Source organism: Colletotrichum tamarilloi, assembly GCF_030869305.1.
Source record: "Colletotrichum tamarilloi strain Tom-12 chromosome Unknown Scaffold_81.1, whole genome shotgun sequence".
NCBI lineage: Eukaryota > Fungi > Ascomycota > Sordariomycetes > Glomerellales > Glomerellaceae > Colletotrichum > Colletotrichum tamarilloi.
Genome location: NW_026849464.1, coordinates 1 through 13,573, shown reverse-complemented (window position 1 = coordinate 13,573; position 13,573 = coordinate 1). Strand labels below are relative to the sequence as shown.

General features: G+C 51.1%; 4 protein-coding genes across 4 annotated transcripts; all 4 read left to right on the top strand.

Moving 5' to 3' along the window:
* Positions 1-909: 909 nt before the first annotated feature.
* On the top strand, positions 910-2,051 carry CTAM01_12695 (endoplasmic reticulum protein; the record flags this gene model as incomplete). Its single annotated transcript, XM_060528700.1, has 4 exons — positions 910-979; positions 1,052-1,067; positions 1,214-1,437; positions 1,498-2,051. The coding sequence occupies 4 exons, from the start codon at positions 910-912 to the stop codon at positions 2,049-2,051; spliced, it is 864 nt and encodes a 287-aa protein (XP_060376609.1).
* An 828-nt stretch (positions 2,052-2,879) lies between these two features.
* On the top strand, positions 2,880-4,819 carry CTAM01_12694 (dual specificity phosphatase; the record flags this gene model as incomplete). Its single annotated transcript, XM_060528699.1, has 2 exons — positions 2,880-2,977; positions 3,046-4,819. 2 exons carry the CDS (start codon positions 2,880-2,882, stop codon positions 4,817-4,819), a joined length of 1,872 nt encoding a protein of 623 aa, XP_060376608.1.
* Positions 4,820-5,810: 991 nt separating this feature from the next.
* CTAM01_12693 (uncharacterized protein) lies at positions 5,811-7,718 on the top strand (the record flags this gene model as incomplete). The annotated part of the gene is made up of 1 exon (XM_060528698.1): positions 5,811-7,718. The coding sequence occupies one exon, from the start codon at positions 5,811-5,813 to the stop codon at positions 7,716-7,718; it is 1,908 nt and encodes a 635-aa protein (XP_060376607.1).
* An 817-nt stretch (positions 7,719-8,535) lies between these two features.
* On the top strand, positions 8,536-11,789 carry CTAM01_12692 (uncharacterized protein; the record flags this gene model as incomplete). The annotated part of the gene is made up of 2 exons (XM_060528697.1): positions 8,536-11,661; positions 11,742-11,789. The coding sequence occupies 2 exons, from the start codon at positions 8,536-8,538 to the stop codon at positions 11,787-11,789; spliced, it is 3,174 nt and encodes a 1,057-aa protein (XP_060376606.1).
* Between the last annotated feature and the right edge of the window lie 1,784 nt (positions 11,790-13,573).

Genomic DNA, 13,573 nt, shown 5'->3' with positions numbered 1-13,573 from the left:
TGCATTGGATGCACATGCTTTCTAGCGGTCCTGGTGTTTGCTGATATTTCCCGTCCTGTTCGGGGCACGGATTTTCTGCCGTCGTCTCATCTTCACACTGACCTGACGGACGGTTGGGTTCTCGCGGTCAGATCTCCTTCCTGTGCCGCCGTTGAAGACGGGATTCCAAAACACTCGAGATAAAAGGAAACATTGAGCTTCTTTGCATATGAGTAGCAGCGCTGATTCGCCCAACACGGTACTCTGTGCGACGCTGGGATGAGACGGAAACAAAACCCAGAGAGCCCTGTCTTTACCTGTCTGTCATTTAAAATCTGGAGCAAATCCCACTCCATCGCCCATGGTCGGAGTGCAGATCTGCCGCTTCTGTGTCCGGGACCCTAGACTGGAATTTGGGGAATTTTGGGTATGTACAAATACGTATTCAACCTGGCAGTTCAAAAATACCTGGTAGCCACACAGAAAATAAGAATAAAAAATAAAAACAAAAAAGAGGGACCAGCGGCGGGAAGGAAGGAGGGAACCGACCAAAGGGAAGCACGAAGAAGGAAGCAGTGACGCACCGACGCACCGACCACCGCTTTCCTCAGCTGGTCCAGGCTCCATCTTCCCTCCACCCCCTCCGTCTCCTCTGCACTGGACACTTCCATGCACACTGGACCAGCCACTCGAGTCCCCGCCGCCGCATCACTTCAACTTCTTGCGCATTCTGGCCAGCTTTCCCCAAAGTCAACCCAGCATCTGCATCTCCGAGAAACTTCTCACACGACACAAAAACCACCAGCTTACCGTCGCAGCCTTCTCCTCAACTACGACATTGCTACAGAGTACCAATTTCGACTGCTGCATCGAATATTCCACATACATCTGTTCTGCCCTTGAGAGCCGCCGCACTCAGAACACATCACGATGGCTCCCCCTCCGCCTGCCAACGTCCCTTTGACCCAGAGGCTTTTGCTTCTGGCCCAGACCCTGCAATGTATGCTGATTCCCGTCTTTTCGCCTGCATGTCTCTGTCGCTATAAACAGCTGCTAACATCTTCATCAACAGTCGCTTGGTTCGCCGGGTATGTACAGACCATCCTGATATGACGCCCTCCTCCCTCCCTGCAACCCGACGACCCGAGATATGCACGTGGAGATGACCGATGGGCTCACAATCGACGAAACCAACCTCTATTCTGCAAACGTTGGCTGACAACTCCTGCTGCAGACACTTGTCCCTTATTTTTGCCGTTATCCGTTATGGCTTCTCCTACATCTCCTTCAACTACTACAGCCGGATCGCCCGCTTCAGCTACAGACTCACATTCCTGTCTGCTGCCCTGACCTACGGCATCGTCGTGTACAAGACTCTCCGCGCACGCAGTAAGGCTGGAGCCAAGGCTCCCCAGAGCCCTTTGGCCCTGATTGCCGACGAGAATGTTCAGTATCTTGGTGAGTTTGCATCCTTGCCCTCTTATTGCGGGGGAATCGCTTCTAACCATGCGACCCCAGTCATGTCCCTGGTGTGGCTTCTGTCCCCCCAGTACCCCCTGGCCATGCTCCCTTACGCCATCTACTCGATCTTCCACGTCGCAACTTACACCCGCGCCAACGTGATTCCCACCATCACTCCTCCCAAGCCCATCACGCCTGCCGCTGGTGCCTCCCCCAGCGGCAAGGCCCAGTACGCGAACAACCCGATCGCCGACAAGATTGGCGCTTTCGTCAAGGAGTACTACGATGCCTCCATGTCTGTCGTGTCCTCGCTCGAGATTCTTCTCTGGGTTCGCCTCCTCCTCTCTGCCATCACCTTCCAGCGCCGCTCCTGGATCTTGATTGCCATTTACACCGCTTTCCTCCGTGCTCGCTTCACCCAGAGCACCCACGTCCAGAACTCGCTCGCCCTTCTCGAGTCCCGTGTTGACTCCGCTGTCGGCAACCAGGGCACTCCCCCCGCCGCCCGCCAGGCTTGGGAGACCGTCAAGGGAGGCGCTCGCCAGTTCTACGCCTACACTGACCCCAACCGCTACCTCAGCGGCACCGCTGTCCCCAAGAAGACTTCCTAAGCATTGGCGAAACACGCGAAATGATTTAAAGTCATGAGTACCTTCAAGGGTGCAATGACAAAAGCCTTACTCGAGATGAGGCTGATTGTCTGGCGGCTCCGCCGTTGCGAAGAGCCAGGTTGCAAGCCAACTAGGATGAGAGTATTTCTCGGCAGGGGACGATTACGCAAAGAGGTTTATAACGAGAGTATACGGTCGCAAAGGAAAAGAAATGAGCGGGAGGTTTCATGGCCGGCCAGGGTTCACACGGTGTTTCGCCGGTAATTCAGGTTATTATAGTGTAGGCGAGTTTGGGGCCTGATGGTTTACCGGGTTGCTCTCTGCATCGCACGATGATTTCAGGTTTCCCGTTTGCTCACTGGCTCCGGCCTTTGTTTGTTAGTTTTGATTGAGCAGTAAATCCAAATTCGCATGACTATACAGTTTATCTTCATCCTTTCCCTAAATCTTTGTGGTTTGCGGAGTTTGCTAAAGATGCCAACAGCACAAGCTAGCCAAAGGGCTGAGCACATGTTGCCAAGCAGCCGGGGCGGACGACGACACTAGCCACACCCGAAGTGGCGTAGCTCGGCAGCTCTTCCCCGGCTCACCCCACTACGAATGACGTCGCCCTTCCCTGCTCGGAGGCCGATGTCAAGGCTCACTTCCCGCACGCGACCAAGGCGCAGCTACGACACAGTAGACCGTCATGAGGGAGGACGCCTTGGTTAGACTTCCTTGATCGCCCATTTATACTACACGCGCTGCAACAATCCCTATTTTCTTGGCGCCCGTTCGTCCTAAACCTTGCTCCGCTTTCCTGGGTGCATCAATAGATTTGTCTCCATCATGGCCTCTTTACTTCGACAGATCGTTGCGGGACCTCGAGCACGGCACGCCGAGTCGGACTTGGATCTTTGCTATGTTACCAACAACATCATTGCAACGTATGGGGGCACTTCTATACCACACACTATTGCAAAGGGAAAGAGCTAACTCTTTTTAATTTACCCAGATCTGGTCCTTCAGGCACGTATCCCCAAAGAGCTTATCGAAACCCGCTTGATCGGCTCGTTACCTTTCTCGACTCGAAGCACAAAGACCAATGGGCGATATGGGAGTTCCGCGCAGAGGGAACGGGGTACCCCGACGAGGAGGTCTACGGCCGAGTACGACATTACCCGTGGCCTGATCACCACCCGCCCCCGTTCCGTCTGATTCCTATGATCATGGCCAGCATGCGAAATTGGCTTCAGGGAGGCGATCTCGAGCCGGGTAATGTTGCCGTCAGCGCTTCTGACAAGGCTGCGGAAGGAAATGACAAGAGGGTCGTCGTCGTTCACTGCAAGGCTGGCAAGGGCAGGAGTGGCACAGTATCCTGCAGCTACCTTATCTCCGAGTGCGGCTGGAAGCCCGAAGAAGCTCTCACGAGGTTTACGGAGAGGAGAATGCGACCCAAGTTTGGAGCGGGCATCTCGATTCCCAGCCAGCTGCGAACGATTACATACGTCGACAGGTGGACTCGAGGTGGGAAGAAGTACGTTGACCGGGCTATTGAGATTATGGAGATCCATGTCTGGGGTCTGCGAAGTGGCGTCAAGTTTGACGTTGAAGGATTCGCCGAGGAGGGAAAGAAGATCAAGGTCTTTCACACATTCAAGAAGAGCGAGAGGATCGTCGTTCAGGGCGATACACCAAGCGGGGGCGGAGTCGGCTCTATGGTATCCGATCTCGCCAGCGTCAGCGTCAAACCTACGGAGAAGGCGCCTGCCGCGGCGCCTTTGTCGGAACCTACCAACACCAACAATGCAAAGAAGAGCAGCTCAGACAAGGATGCTTCGGGGCCTCAGAAGGATGATCCTACCCCTACCCGAAGCGAGTCAAAGAAGTTGCGCAATGCGGCGACGACATCCTTGATTCGTACACCCGAGCCGAGCGCGGCTCAGAAGAGAAGCGACACTGATGCTCCGTTGGCGGAGCAGTCACACGCCAAAGCCCAAGCGAAGTCAAATGGTGGCGAAGATGGCGAGCCCGGCGGTATGGCCGTTATTCTCAAGCCAACAGAGCCCATCCACATCCCCAACAGCGACGTCAACATCTCAGTAGAGCGCCGTAACCGTACCTCGTCTTCCATGGGCCTCACAATGGTCACTGCTGTTGCCCATGTCTGGTTCAACGTCTTCTTCGAGGGCAACGGCCCCGAGCAAGATGGCAAAGCTGACGCCAGCGGCGTCTTTGAGATTAGCTGGGATGCTATGGACGGCATCAAGGGGTCTAGTCGCAAAGGTTCCCGCGCCTTTGACAAGATCGCCGTTGTCTGGCGTGTGGCAGACTCGCAGCGGGCCGAAGACGGCGGCGACGAGGTGATTTCACCAACGGCCGGCGAGATCATTAACGAGCCATCATCTGGGTCGCCCGTTCCGCAGATGCAGGCTGCTGATTGGAAGGGTCACAATAAAGAGGACCCCGTCGCGGAGAAGCACCTCGGACTGAGGGATGAGAGCCCCGAGAGCGCGGACGTGAGCCGCGCGAGCAGCGTCAAAGACGATGCGGGCGTGTTGAGCGGCGGAAAGGATGGTAATGATACGGACTCAATGGAGGGCGTCAAGACGAGCGGGCCGTTTGGGGAGGAGCAGCTCGATGCTGAAGATGTCGATGTGAAGAAGGTGGAGAGGGAGGTTGGGGAGGGGAGTCTGAATAAGCAAGCGGATCCTGGGCCCGAGTTGCTTGATTCTCCTGACACCGCGAGCGGGACGACGGCGATTGGGAGCACCGAGGTGAAGAATTGAGCATCTAGAGTGCGGGTTGCGGCGCTTGCGTAGAGCGTTGTTGTTTCATGTATGCATATTCTGGGTTGTTGATACCATGATGAGGGGAAGGATGGCTATAGACGATTAATTCCATTCACGAACTTCTTCACCGGCCATGTCCTTGCCATCAAGATTCAAACTCGCAGTGAAATACTAGTTATGCATCAGTCCTTTGTCACGAGGCGCTCTGAATGGAGAACTAAGCTATCAACACTCATTTATATTACTTTTTCATTTCAAAACTTTTCACTCGAGCGAAGGGCGGTAGTCAGTTGGTCTGCTATCTGAAAGCAAATATATGGTACAAGTAAATACTCTAACTGTTTTGATAAACTCAATATTCTCTTTATCCAATGCATTGTGATTTTTCTCTTTTGTAAATTTAGTTTGTTACTAGAGATAAAAACCTACAAATGCCTACTTGGAGGGATAGAGACTCCCGACTAGCACTTCATGCTTGATTTCTAAGACTGAACGGTCAGGTTGAAGTCTACCTTCGGCCTAGTATCAAGCTGTCAGCGCCGTTTATCTACATCCATTTGAACAGGACTAGACGTTCAACACTTCAGTGGGGATATGAGAGTATGGCACAGATATACTGATCTGACCTCTCTGTGGCGCGATGCCAAGCTGGACTTGTATATATTTTCGTAAGGCGACCCGGACTTGAGCTATTTTCACCTCTCAACGAGCTTTGGGGCTGTCACCATGTTGCATGCTCGATGTGCACATTTGCCCCTCCTTTGAAACCAATGAGCGTTCTTTTCCCATCACCACACTTTCGAACGCATCTGCAAACCCCGCCCCAGGCGAGGCTGAGCACAGCAGGGGTGTAACAGAGGACTCGGTCGCATCTGATTTCTGCCTAATATTTCCCGTTATCTAGCCAAAGTTTCCTTATCCTATCTTCAATAAAGCTAGAGCAGACTTCTCAGTATTCTGCTTTGTCTACCTTACACCAAAGACAGCCATGGACGAAAACACTCAATATACCTACAAGCCTCTTAGAGATGACCAAATTCGTCTGATCAGGTTCCTCGCAGATGAAAGCACCACTGCCATTGACCTGTCAATATTTTCAATCAATCAGTCATTACCTGCGTATCAATCCTTATCGTACTCATGGATGACAGATGGCCTCGCGAGCGACCATGCTCTCATGATAGGAGACCGAAAACTGCCAATCCTCGGTTCAGTGTACTCATTTACGCAGGCGTTACGATCCAAAGGCATTCTTCTTGATGGCACTTGGTGGTGGATCGACTCTATTTGTATCGACCAAAGGAATCTCGAGGAACGAAACCAGCAGGTGCGGCTTATGCAGGAAATCTACCGCCGTGCCCGAAGAGCCATCGTCTGGCTCGGCGAAAAGTCACATGATAGCAATGAGGCCATCAAGTTCATCCGACTTTTGAACAAGGTCAATCTCCAAGGCCACAGCGATGCTGGAATTCGGCCGATCTTGGAACAATATCGAAACCATTACACATATTGGACTGCACTGAAGAGCTTCTTCCTCCGGAAATGGTGGACGAGGATATGGACGATCCAAGAGTTCGTGATCCCGGAAAGGGTTTCCATGTGGTGTGGAACACAGAGCATCAGCAGAACCGTGATATGCCGGGCTTTGTGGACTGCAGATAAATGTCCCTGGAGCGGCTTCAAGGAGACTCTTGGATTTAGCTATGGATTCAACCGGAGAAGATTATGGATGCTGTACAAAATCAGCAAGAAGTCGAACAAAGACATCACCATGTCCCTCCCAGCATTGGCTGCTTATTTTTCCCAGTGCGACGCTACCGACGACCGAGACCGATTGTACGGGCTGAGGGCCTTGTCTACTGATGGGTTTCTGTTGGAAGTCAGCTATGCACGCAGCGTCGAGGAAGTCTACTTACGTTACACACAGGCTTTCATTGACCATCACAAGTCATTGGACATCATATGCTTCGCCTCTGTGTACAGTAGTTCCTTCAGTAACGGCTATTCATCCATGTCTTGGGTGCCCGACTGGCGGCTCGAGATGCATAGCTTGGTAACCCCTCTGATGGCCAGCCAGGGTTCGAGGACTCACATCGGAAACATGAGACCTCCTCTGAGTTTGGAATACAGCGGAGTTCCGGCCGTCTACTCTGCTTCTCGGGACAGAGAGGCTGAGTATAGCTTTCACGAACGAACGCTTACTACAAAAGGAACCTTGATTGACACCATCGATGGGCTAGCTGGGTCCAGGAAGTTTCCCTTTATCCAAAGCTCTCACCAAAACAACTTAAGGTCATCAACAGAGAATTCTGTAGGCTTCAGTAGGCCGATCGAGATACTTCGAAGAATCTGTAAAACACTCGTCCTGGATCGCAAGAACCGCTATCTGCAATACGCCATGCCTGATGAGGATTTCTTCCACGACTTCATACGACTTTGCAGCCTCCGCATGGAAGATTCACCAGACCTCATAGCACAGGAGTTCCAGGAATGGTTCGACTGGACCCGCCCTCTTCTTATCTGCGGACACACTTTCGAGAGTATCGTGCGCGATACTCTCAACAATGACCCTGAGTTCATCAGCATGGCAGGGCCCCCGCCTAATCAGGCCGAGTTCATTCACGATTCATTTTTTGGAAGGCTTGTAGATACGATTGGGAGAATGTCTTCGCGTCTGATGGTCAGTTGTGATGGACATGTCGGCCTTGTACCGCAAAGGGCGATGAAAGGAGACTTTCTCTGCGTGCTGTTCGGGTGCAGTGTTCCTGTTGTGCTGCGGAGGTATGACGACACAGATAGTTTTGTTGTTATAGGAGAGTGCTTCGTCGATGGGTACATGGAGGGAGCTGGTGCAGAGCCGGGCTTGGCGTCGGAGAGAACATTCTTGTTGACTTAGGAGTCCATGAGCCTGCGAAAATCAGGTAAGATCTTCATCACATTGTTGCGACCCACAGTTACAAGACACTCAGGGGTCTCGTTGACAAGTAGGCATGCTTTATTGGGGTTTGCTTGAACAAGGTCGACACGAAAGTGTTGCTATATTCAGATGTTCGAGCGTGCCTCGCCCGAGTTGCACGAAGAAATGAGTCAACATCCATGATAAGCACAGAATGTGAGCTGCATGTGTTGCGACAAATCGCAGGGAATAGAAGACACACAGCAACCGCAATGGCTGGCCTGTGACCATGATATTTCCAGCACATTTCGGTGAGAATCGTGATGGGGCTGCGTGGTGCGCACTTCGAGGCAGGATTTCCACCACTAACGAACAATTACAGCGTACAACCTGCATTCTATTGGTCCATTATGCGCCGTGGCTGCTTCTCCAAGGCTGCCACCATCCGAGCGTGGAGAGCCATGTAACAAAGTGGCTGCATCCCGGATCATATGGGTCGATCAGGCTGGCGCTTCAAAGTGTAAAAAGTCCGTCAGGCGAGAGAAGCAGGTTGCCCGATGATACATACAGTCCTCGCTTTGGAAGACTCACCGAAAAGTGATGACTTGGATCGGCAGCCTTGTGTCAAGGATCAATCTGAGTCAAGGCTGTGCGATGTTCACAAGCATAAGAGGCCTATAAAATATGGATACAACCGTCTCTGAAGTCTCGGTGTTCACTCTCAACGTACTTCCATTCAATGTTTCTAGCCAGTCAATCTTTCTTATGATTAGAGACTCGACAACATTATTCTTAAACCAATTCAATTAGTCGCAAAATGAGCAGCATGAGCCCAAACCCTTCGGCTGTCATGGCCAATCCCGGGTCCACAGCCAGAGTCTTCCAGCATCGCCGAGAGCGGCCTTCACTGCCTGATGGTTACATATGGGAAACACAGGGGAAAAAGTTCAGTCCGCGAAACTTACTGCTCAATCCAGTCACTGAAGGGTCTCTACGCTCCGAGTTTGGTCTTGTGTTTTGCCATCGCGGACTCTACGAGCGGGCCTCCAGAATCGTTGAAAACTCATTTGCCGCCATCGACAACGGCATCAGCGAAGGACTGTTCCTCCACGAGATTGACGGATTCGTACCGGAAACCCTCAAGACGGCGGTAGTAGCACATGACAAGATTGCAAGGCGCGTCACGCGCTACGACAAGCCGTGGGGTCATATCTCTCTGCTTGAGAGATACAAGACAGCTCTCGTGACGAGGAACATCGAAAACCTCATTCTTGACCCAAGCAAACCTGGTCAGCCAGAAATGCCAGGCCAGCCAGGCTTGGGACCACCAGACCTTGCTAGCTCATACCTGGACACCAACGAGAAGGTGCTAGCGTTGTTCGACGTGCTCTGGAGAGAAAAGTTTGGCAATAGAGGCCATACCCTCCAATACGATCTTCGGGACAACGATCTGGCCAATGCGATACCCTATTACTCCTTCCACATCTCCAAGCACGCAAATGGGAGAACGACCGCGCCACCACTGGTTCATAGCATGTTTCAATCAGTGATGCTCAAAGGTTATAATGTGGTCTACCGGTCATTTGATCATCTCATCAGGATGGTTGAAGCGGCTTCCTGCGCACAATACGGATACAACTACTTCGAGAAGAAGCAGCTGCCTATGTTTCCCGCGATGGTCATGGTGTTCCACGCTCAGCCGATCATTGACCTTGCAATGGAGTCTGAGCCGATCAACGTCCTTTGGGACAAAAGAAGCTATGAGCACATCTACGACATTGCGATGAAGCAAATAATGTCCTACGTTGGAATAGGGGAGAAGGACAGGCCGTATAATTTCATCCTCGAGATTACGCACAGTGGCCTAGGGCTGGGCTACAAGCGGGAAACAGATGAGGCGAAGAACCCTCTCAACGGTGAGCTGATCAGAGACGAAAAAGTCAAGTTCGAGAGTCGAGTCGATCGAGTCTTGATAGATGTTGCCTTGAAGCTGCGGGACGAGAATTCCAAGCTACTATTCAGCTCGTGCACAAGGCTGCCCGACTACATCAAAGACCAGAAAAACTACAAGGCAAACTGGCAAACGTCACATCTAGAAGCATGGAAAGATCCCAAAGACGAAAGCGGACTCTCAGCGGTCTTGCGAGCTGTCCATGGCGGCCTATATCCACAGTCTGATATTGTAGTTGCCGATGATCCCTTCGCTGAAATTGCCGCACGGTCTTGGATTGATCAAGAGTTTGCGTTGGATCGACGCGAACTACTCAGCGGTATCCCCTATTGCGACTGGCTGAAGAAATCTCGCGGGCGCGGAACCTTTGGTACCGAATATCGGAAGAGAATGGTCGAATCCGTGAAGAAGCTTAATGCAAGTTTCAAGGCAAATACATACGGAGGAGACTTTCCCGACATGGTCTCAAGTCCCGTACGCCCCGATATTCCCGAAGGCCCACGCGTCACAAATGAAAGCATCGACCAATGGTTGGCATCGATGAAGGATTCAAGACATACCATGGACACCCAAAGCGCCTATCCAAATTCTAGCATTGGGGAAGAAGGGAACATGAGGGACGACCGCAACGAGGGAGATGACTGGAGTACGAGGGACGACCGGAGTATAAGAGACGGCCAAGACGAGCAGACTGGGTTCGCGATTCAGATTGAAGGCAAAGCAGGCCTTGTATTCAATTTCCCCGGTGATGCAAACCGCGCATTGTCCAAGCTGCGCGAGCAAGGAGTCTCTGGCAGCGCCGACGCCACCACCGCCCAAGACACCTTCACTACCATCACGATAGGTTCCGCTAAATTCAGATTCATCAGCAGGAGCACATCCATCCAACCAATCTTCACGAGAGCCGAGAAAGCAGCATACGAAGGCAACGTTATGCTTCTCAAGAAAATCATTGCCGAAGCTAGGGATATTGAGAGAATGCCTGAGCGTCTGGCGACCGAGCTGGGACTCGCGTGCGAGCAGGGCCATCTCGAGGTGATCGAACTGCTTCTGAGTTACATGCCGGACATCAATGTAGAAGGCCGCGATGGCCTTCCTCTGGCCTTGGCTTGCTCCGCAGGACGCGAAGAAGCTGTCCGAAAGCTCCTGGATCGTGGTGGCGATGTCAACTTTGCCGTACGACTTTGTGAAGCACCTCTTAGTGCGGCTTGTAGAAGTGGCAACAAAGATATTGTCGAGCTTCTACTCAGGAAAGGTGCCGATCCAACGATTCAGACATTGTTCAATCCGATGGCTCAAGCGGCGAGCAACGGCCATACGCATATCGTCAAGATATTGCTTTCTCACGAAAAACGACGTTCAAAGTCACGTTCCGTGGCAGATTTCGCCAAGAATGCACTCCATGATGCGTGTTTTTACGGCGAAAGTGGCATTGTCAAGCTGCTTCTTCAAGAAGGTGCAGACATCAACCTCCAAGGTGGTCACGAGGGTAGCCCCCTCCATGCGGCATGTTCCCAGGGTCACATGAAAACCGTCTGCGTTTTACTCGAGAATAAGGCCAATATTGATCTGGAGAGAAACGGTGAGACTGCATTAGGGGTAGCATGTGCTCGGGGTCATTACGCAGTTGCAGAGCTGTTGCTGGCGAGGGGTGCAAGCATTAGAGCCCCAATCAGAAGGTCAGGCATGGTTTACGAACGTCCACTGGAACGAGCATACAAAGCTGGTAACACAAGCATTGTGAAGCTACTGCTAGCGAGAGGGGCCCTGATAGATTTCACCGTGGACACAGAGACAAGGAATACGGAAGTGGCCTTGCTACTGTTACCGACGTGGCGTCCGGCTCAGCCCAGACTTGTTGATTCAAGCCTCTTCGCGTTTCGTCGAAAGCCATTCGAGGTCGGAGTTCCTAAGAAGAAGCCCGTGGCACCGCACCGCGCCGTCAAAAAGCTGCCCGACTGTGGCTGTCTGATATGCTGGATGGATGCTTATGTTGATCCAAGGCAATTTCCTAGGGCCCGCCCGATCGATGCAGTTTCTAGACGTGTATTACCGCATCCAACTTTTGACAGGGGAGTAACTCGGAATACTCCTATGACGAGGATAATACCAACTGGTAAGTGTGATATCCCCATATCGGGCCTGCGAACACTTCAAAAGCCATGCACCAAGAAGCTGGCCTTAGAAGTCATCTTATTGCAACAGGCAAGCTATCAGCTATAAGCTGATGCATGATGGCAGGCCAGGAAGTGAGAGGTCCCCCGCGCTTGGCATATCGAAAAGTAGCTGCGGATCCAGCGTCAGAACAAAGACTATCAGAAATGCTATCGGCATCAGGGCCCAGAATTGGGGCACATGAAATTCCCGGACCAAGCCAGGCAAGAACCACGATTCAACAAGGAACGTCAAATGACGTCGTGAGTACTATAAACGAACGAACAACTGCAGAGCACTATTCGACTCATGATCAGAGGCTGCCATTCTATCAAAGTTCAGATAGGAAAACTTTGTCAGGTCCCAACACTATCCAGGTTCCAAATCGGCCTTTGCATTCGACCCATTCCTCCAACGCAAACAAACCGCTGACTATGAGCGAACAACAATCATCCACAAGCCAACGACATAGAGGGCTAGAGCAGGAATCAGTCAAACAACAGCCATCAAAGCGGATAGGGAGTTTACAAAAGCTATTTGGAAAGAAGGATAAAGATAGATAAGCTCTGGGAATGGTTGAGAAGTCGTTATTCCAATAGCATAGCCTCATGTTGAAGTGTTGCCCCCCAAATCCATTTTCCAGTGATTAGTCCTCTATAGATTATTGATAGTACCCCCAAAATGCAATAGAACCTGGCCGCGCAAATACCTAGCAAATAAGGCTTACCTAAAGAATAGCTGCGACGAGACTACGCGCTTCAAGGATGGGTTGACTGGGCACACTCGACATTCTTTAGCGTCGGATCTTCTGAATCATCACACTCTACATGTAACGGCCCCAAAATTAGAGACACAAAGGCTTCATCGGCCACGTTCTCGACAACGAGGTTCAAAGCCGCGGTCGGCACGGCCGTGGATCTATGTTGATCGCCTTACTCAGCTGAGCATTAGGTTTACTTGAAATGATCTGGTATCTTGACGAGACTTTTCGTAATTTTGACAGAAGTCTGGAAGGCGGCGTGACTCCCCAACGAGCCAAACAAGGGCCGTAGAGATGGCTGATGAAGATGAAGGAGTCTGCCCACGGCTCGACCTTGGGAGATAGTTAGATCTATCGGCATGTAAGCCTTTTCCGCTCTCTACTAGCTCTTTTTCATTATTCTTATTATTCTTATTATTCTTATTATTCTTATTATTCTTATTATTCTTATTATTCTTATTATTCTTATTATTCTTATTATTCTTATTATTCTTATTATTCTTATTATTCTTATTATTCTTATTATTCTTATTATTCTTATTATTCTTATCATTCTTAAATTATATTCTGTGTGGAATTCCTTAGAGCAAAGCAATGGTAAGGCAGGTAGATTGAATATTAGTTGTTGGCCAGTATCCTATTCTATTAACCACCCGGGAAGTTTGCTAGAGAAGTGGTATGCGGCAGCCGTCTCCGGCTTCGCTACCCTTTTGGCCTCTTCGATGACCGTGATAGTCGACACGCAGCCGCTATCCCGAAAGGTCTTATGGGTTGTATATGTATCGACGGCCCTCTCGATGCGACGATTCCCTCCCGAGATGGTCACAACATGCTCTCAAGGCTTAAGTCAACATACCCACTTCCTGGCACCACAAAAACGATGGGATCACAACCCAACCTCCTCATTACTATTAACTATTGATCCTCAACCACACCCACTACAATACAGCTGCCAGCCTCACTAGGGCATTCAGAGTCGCTGGATTCAGC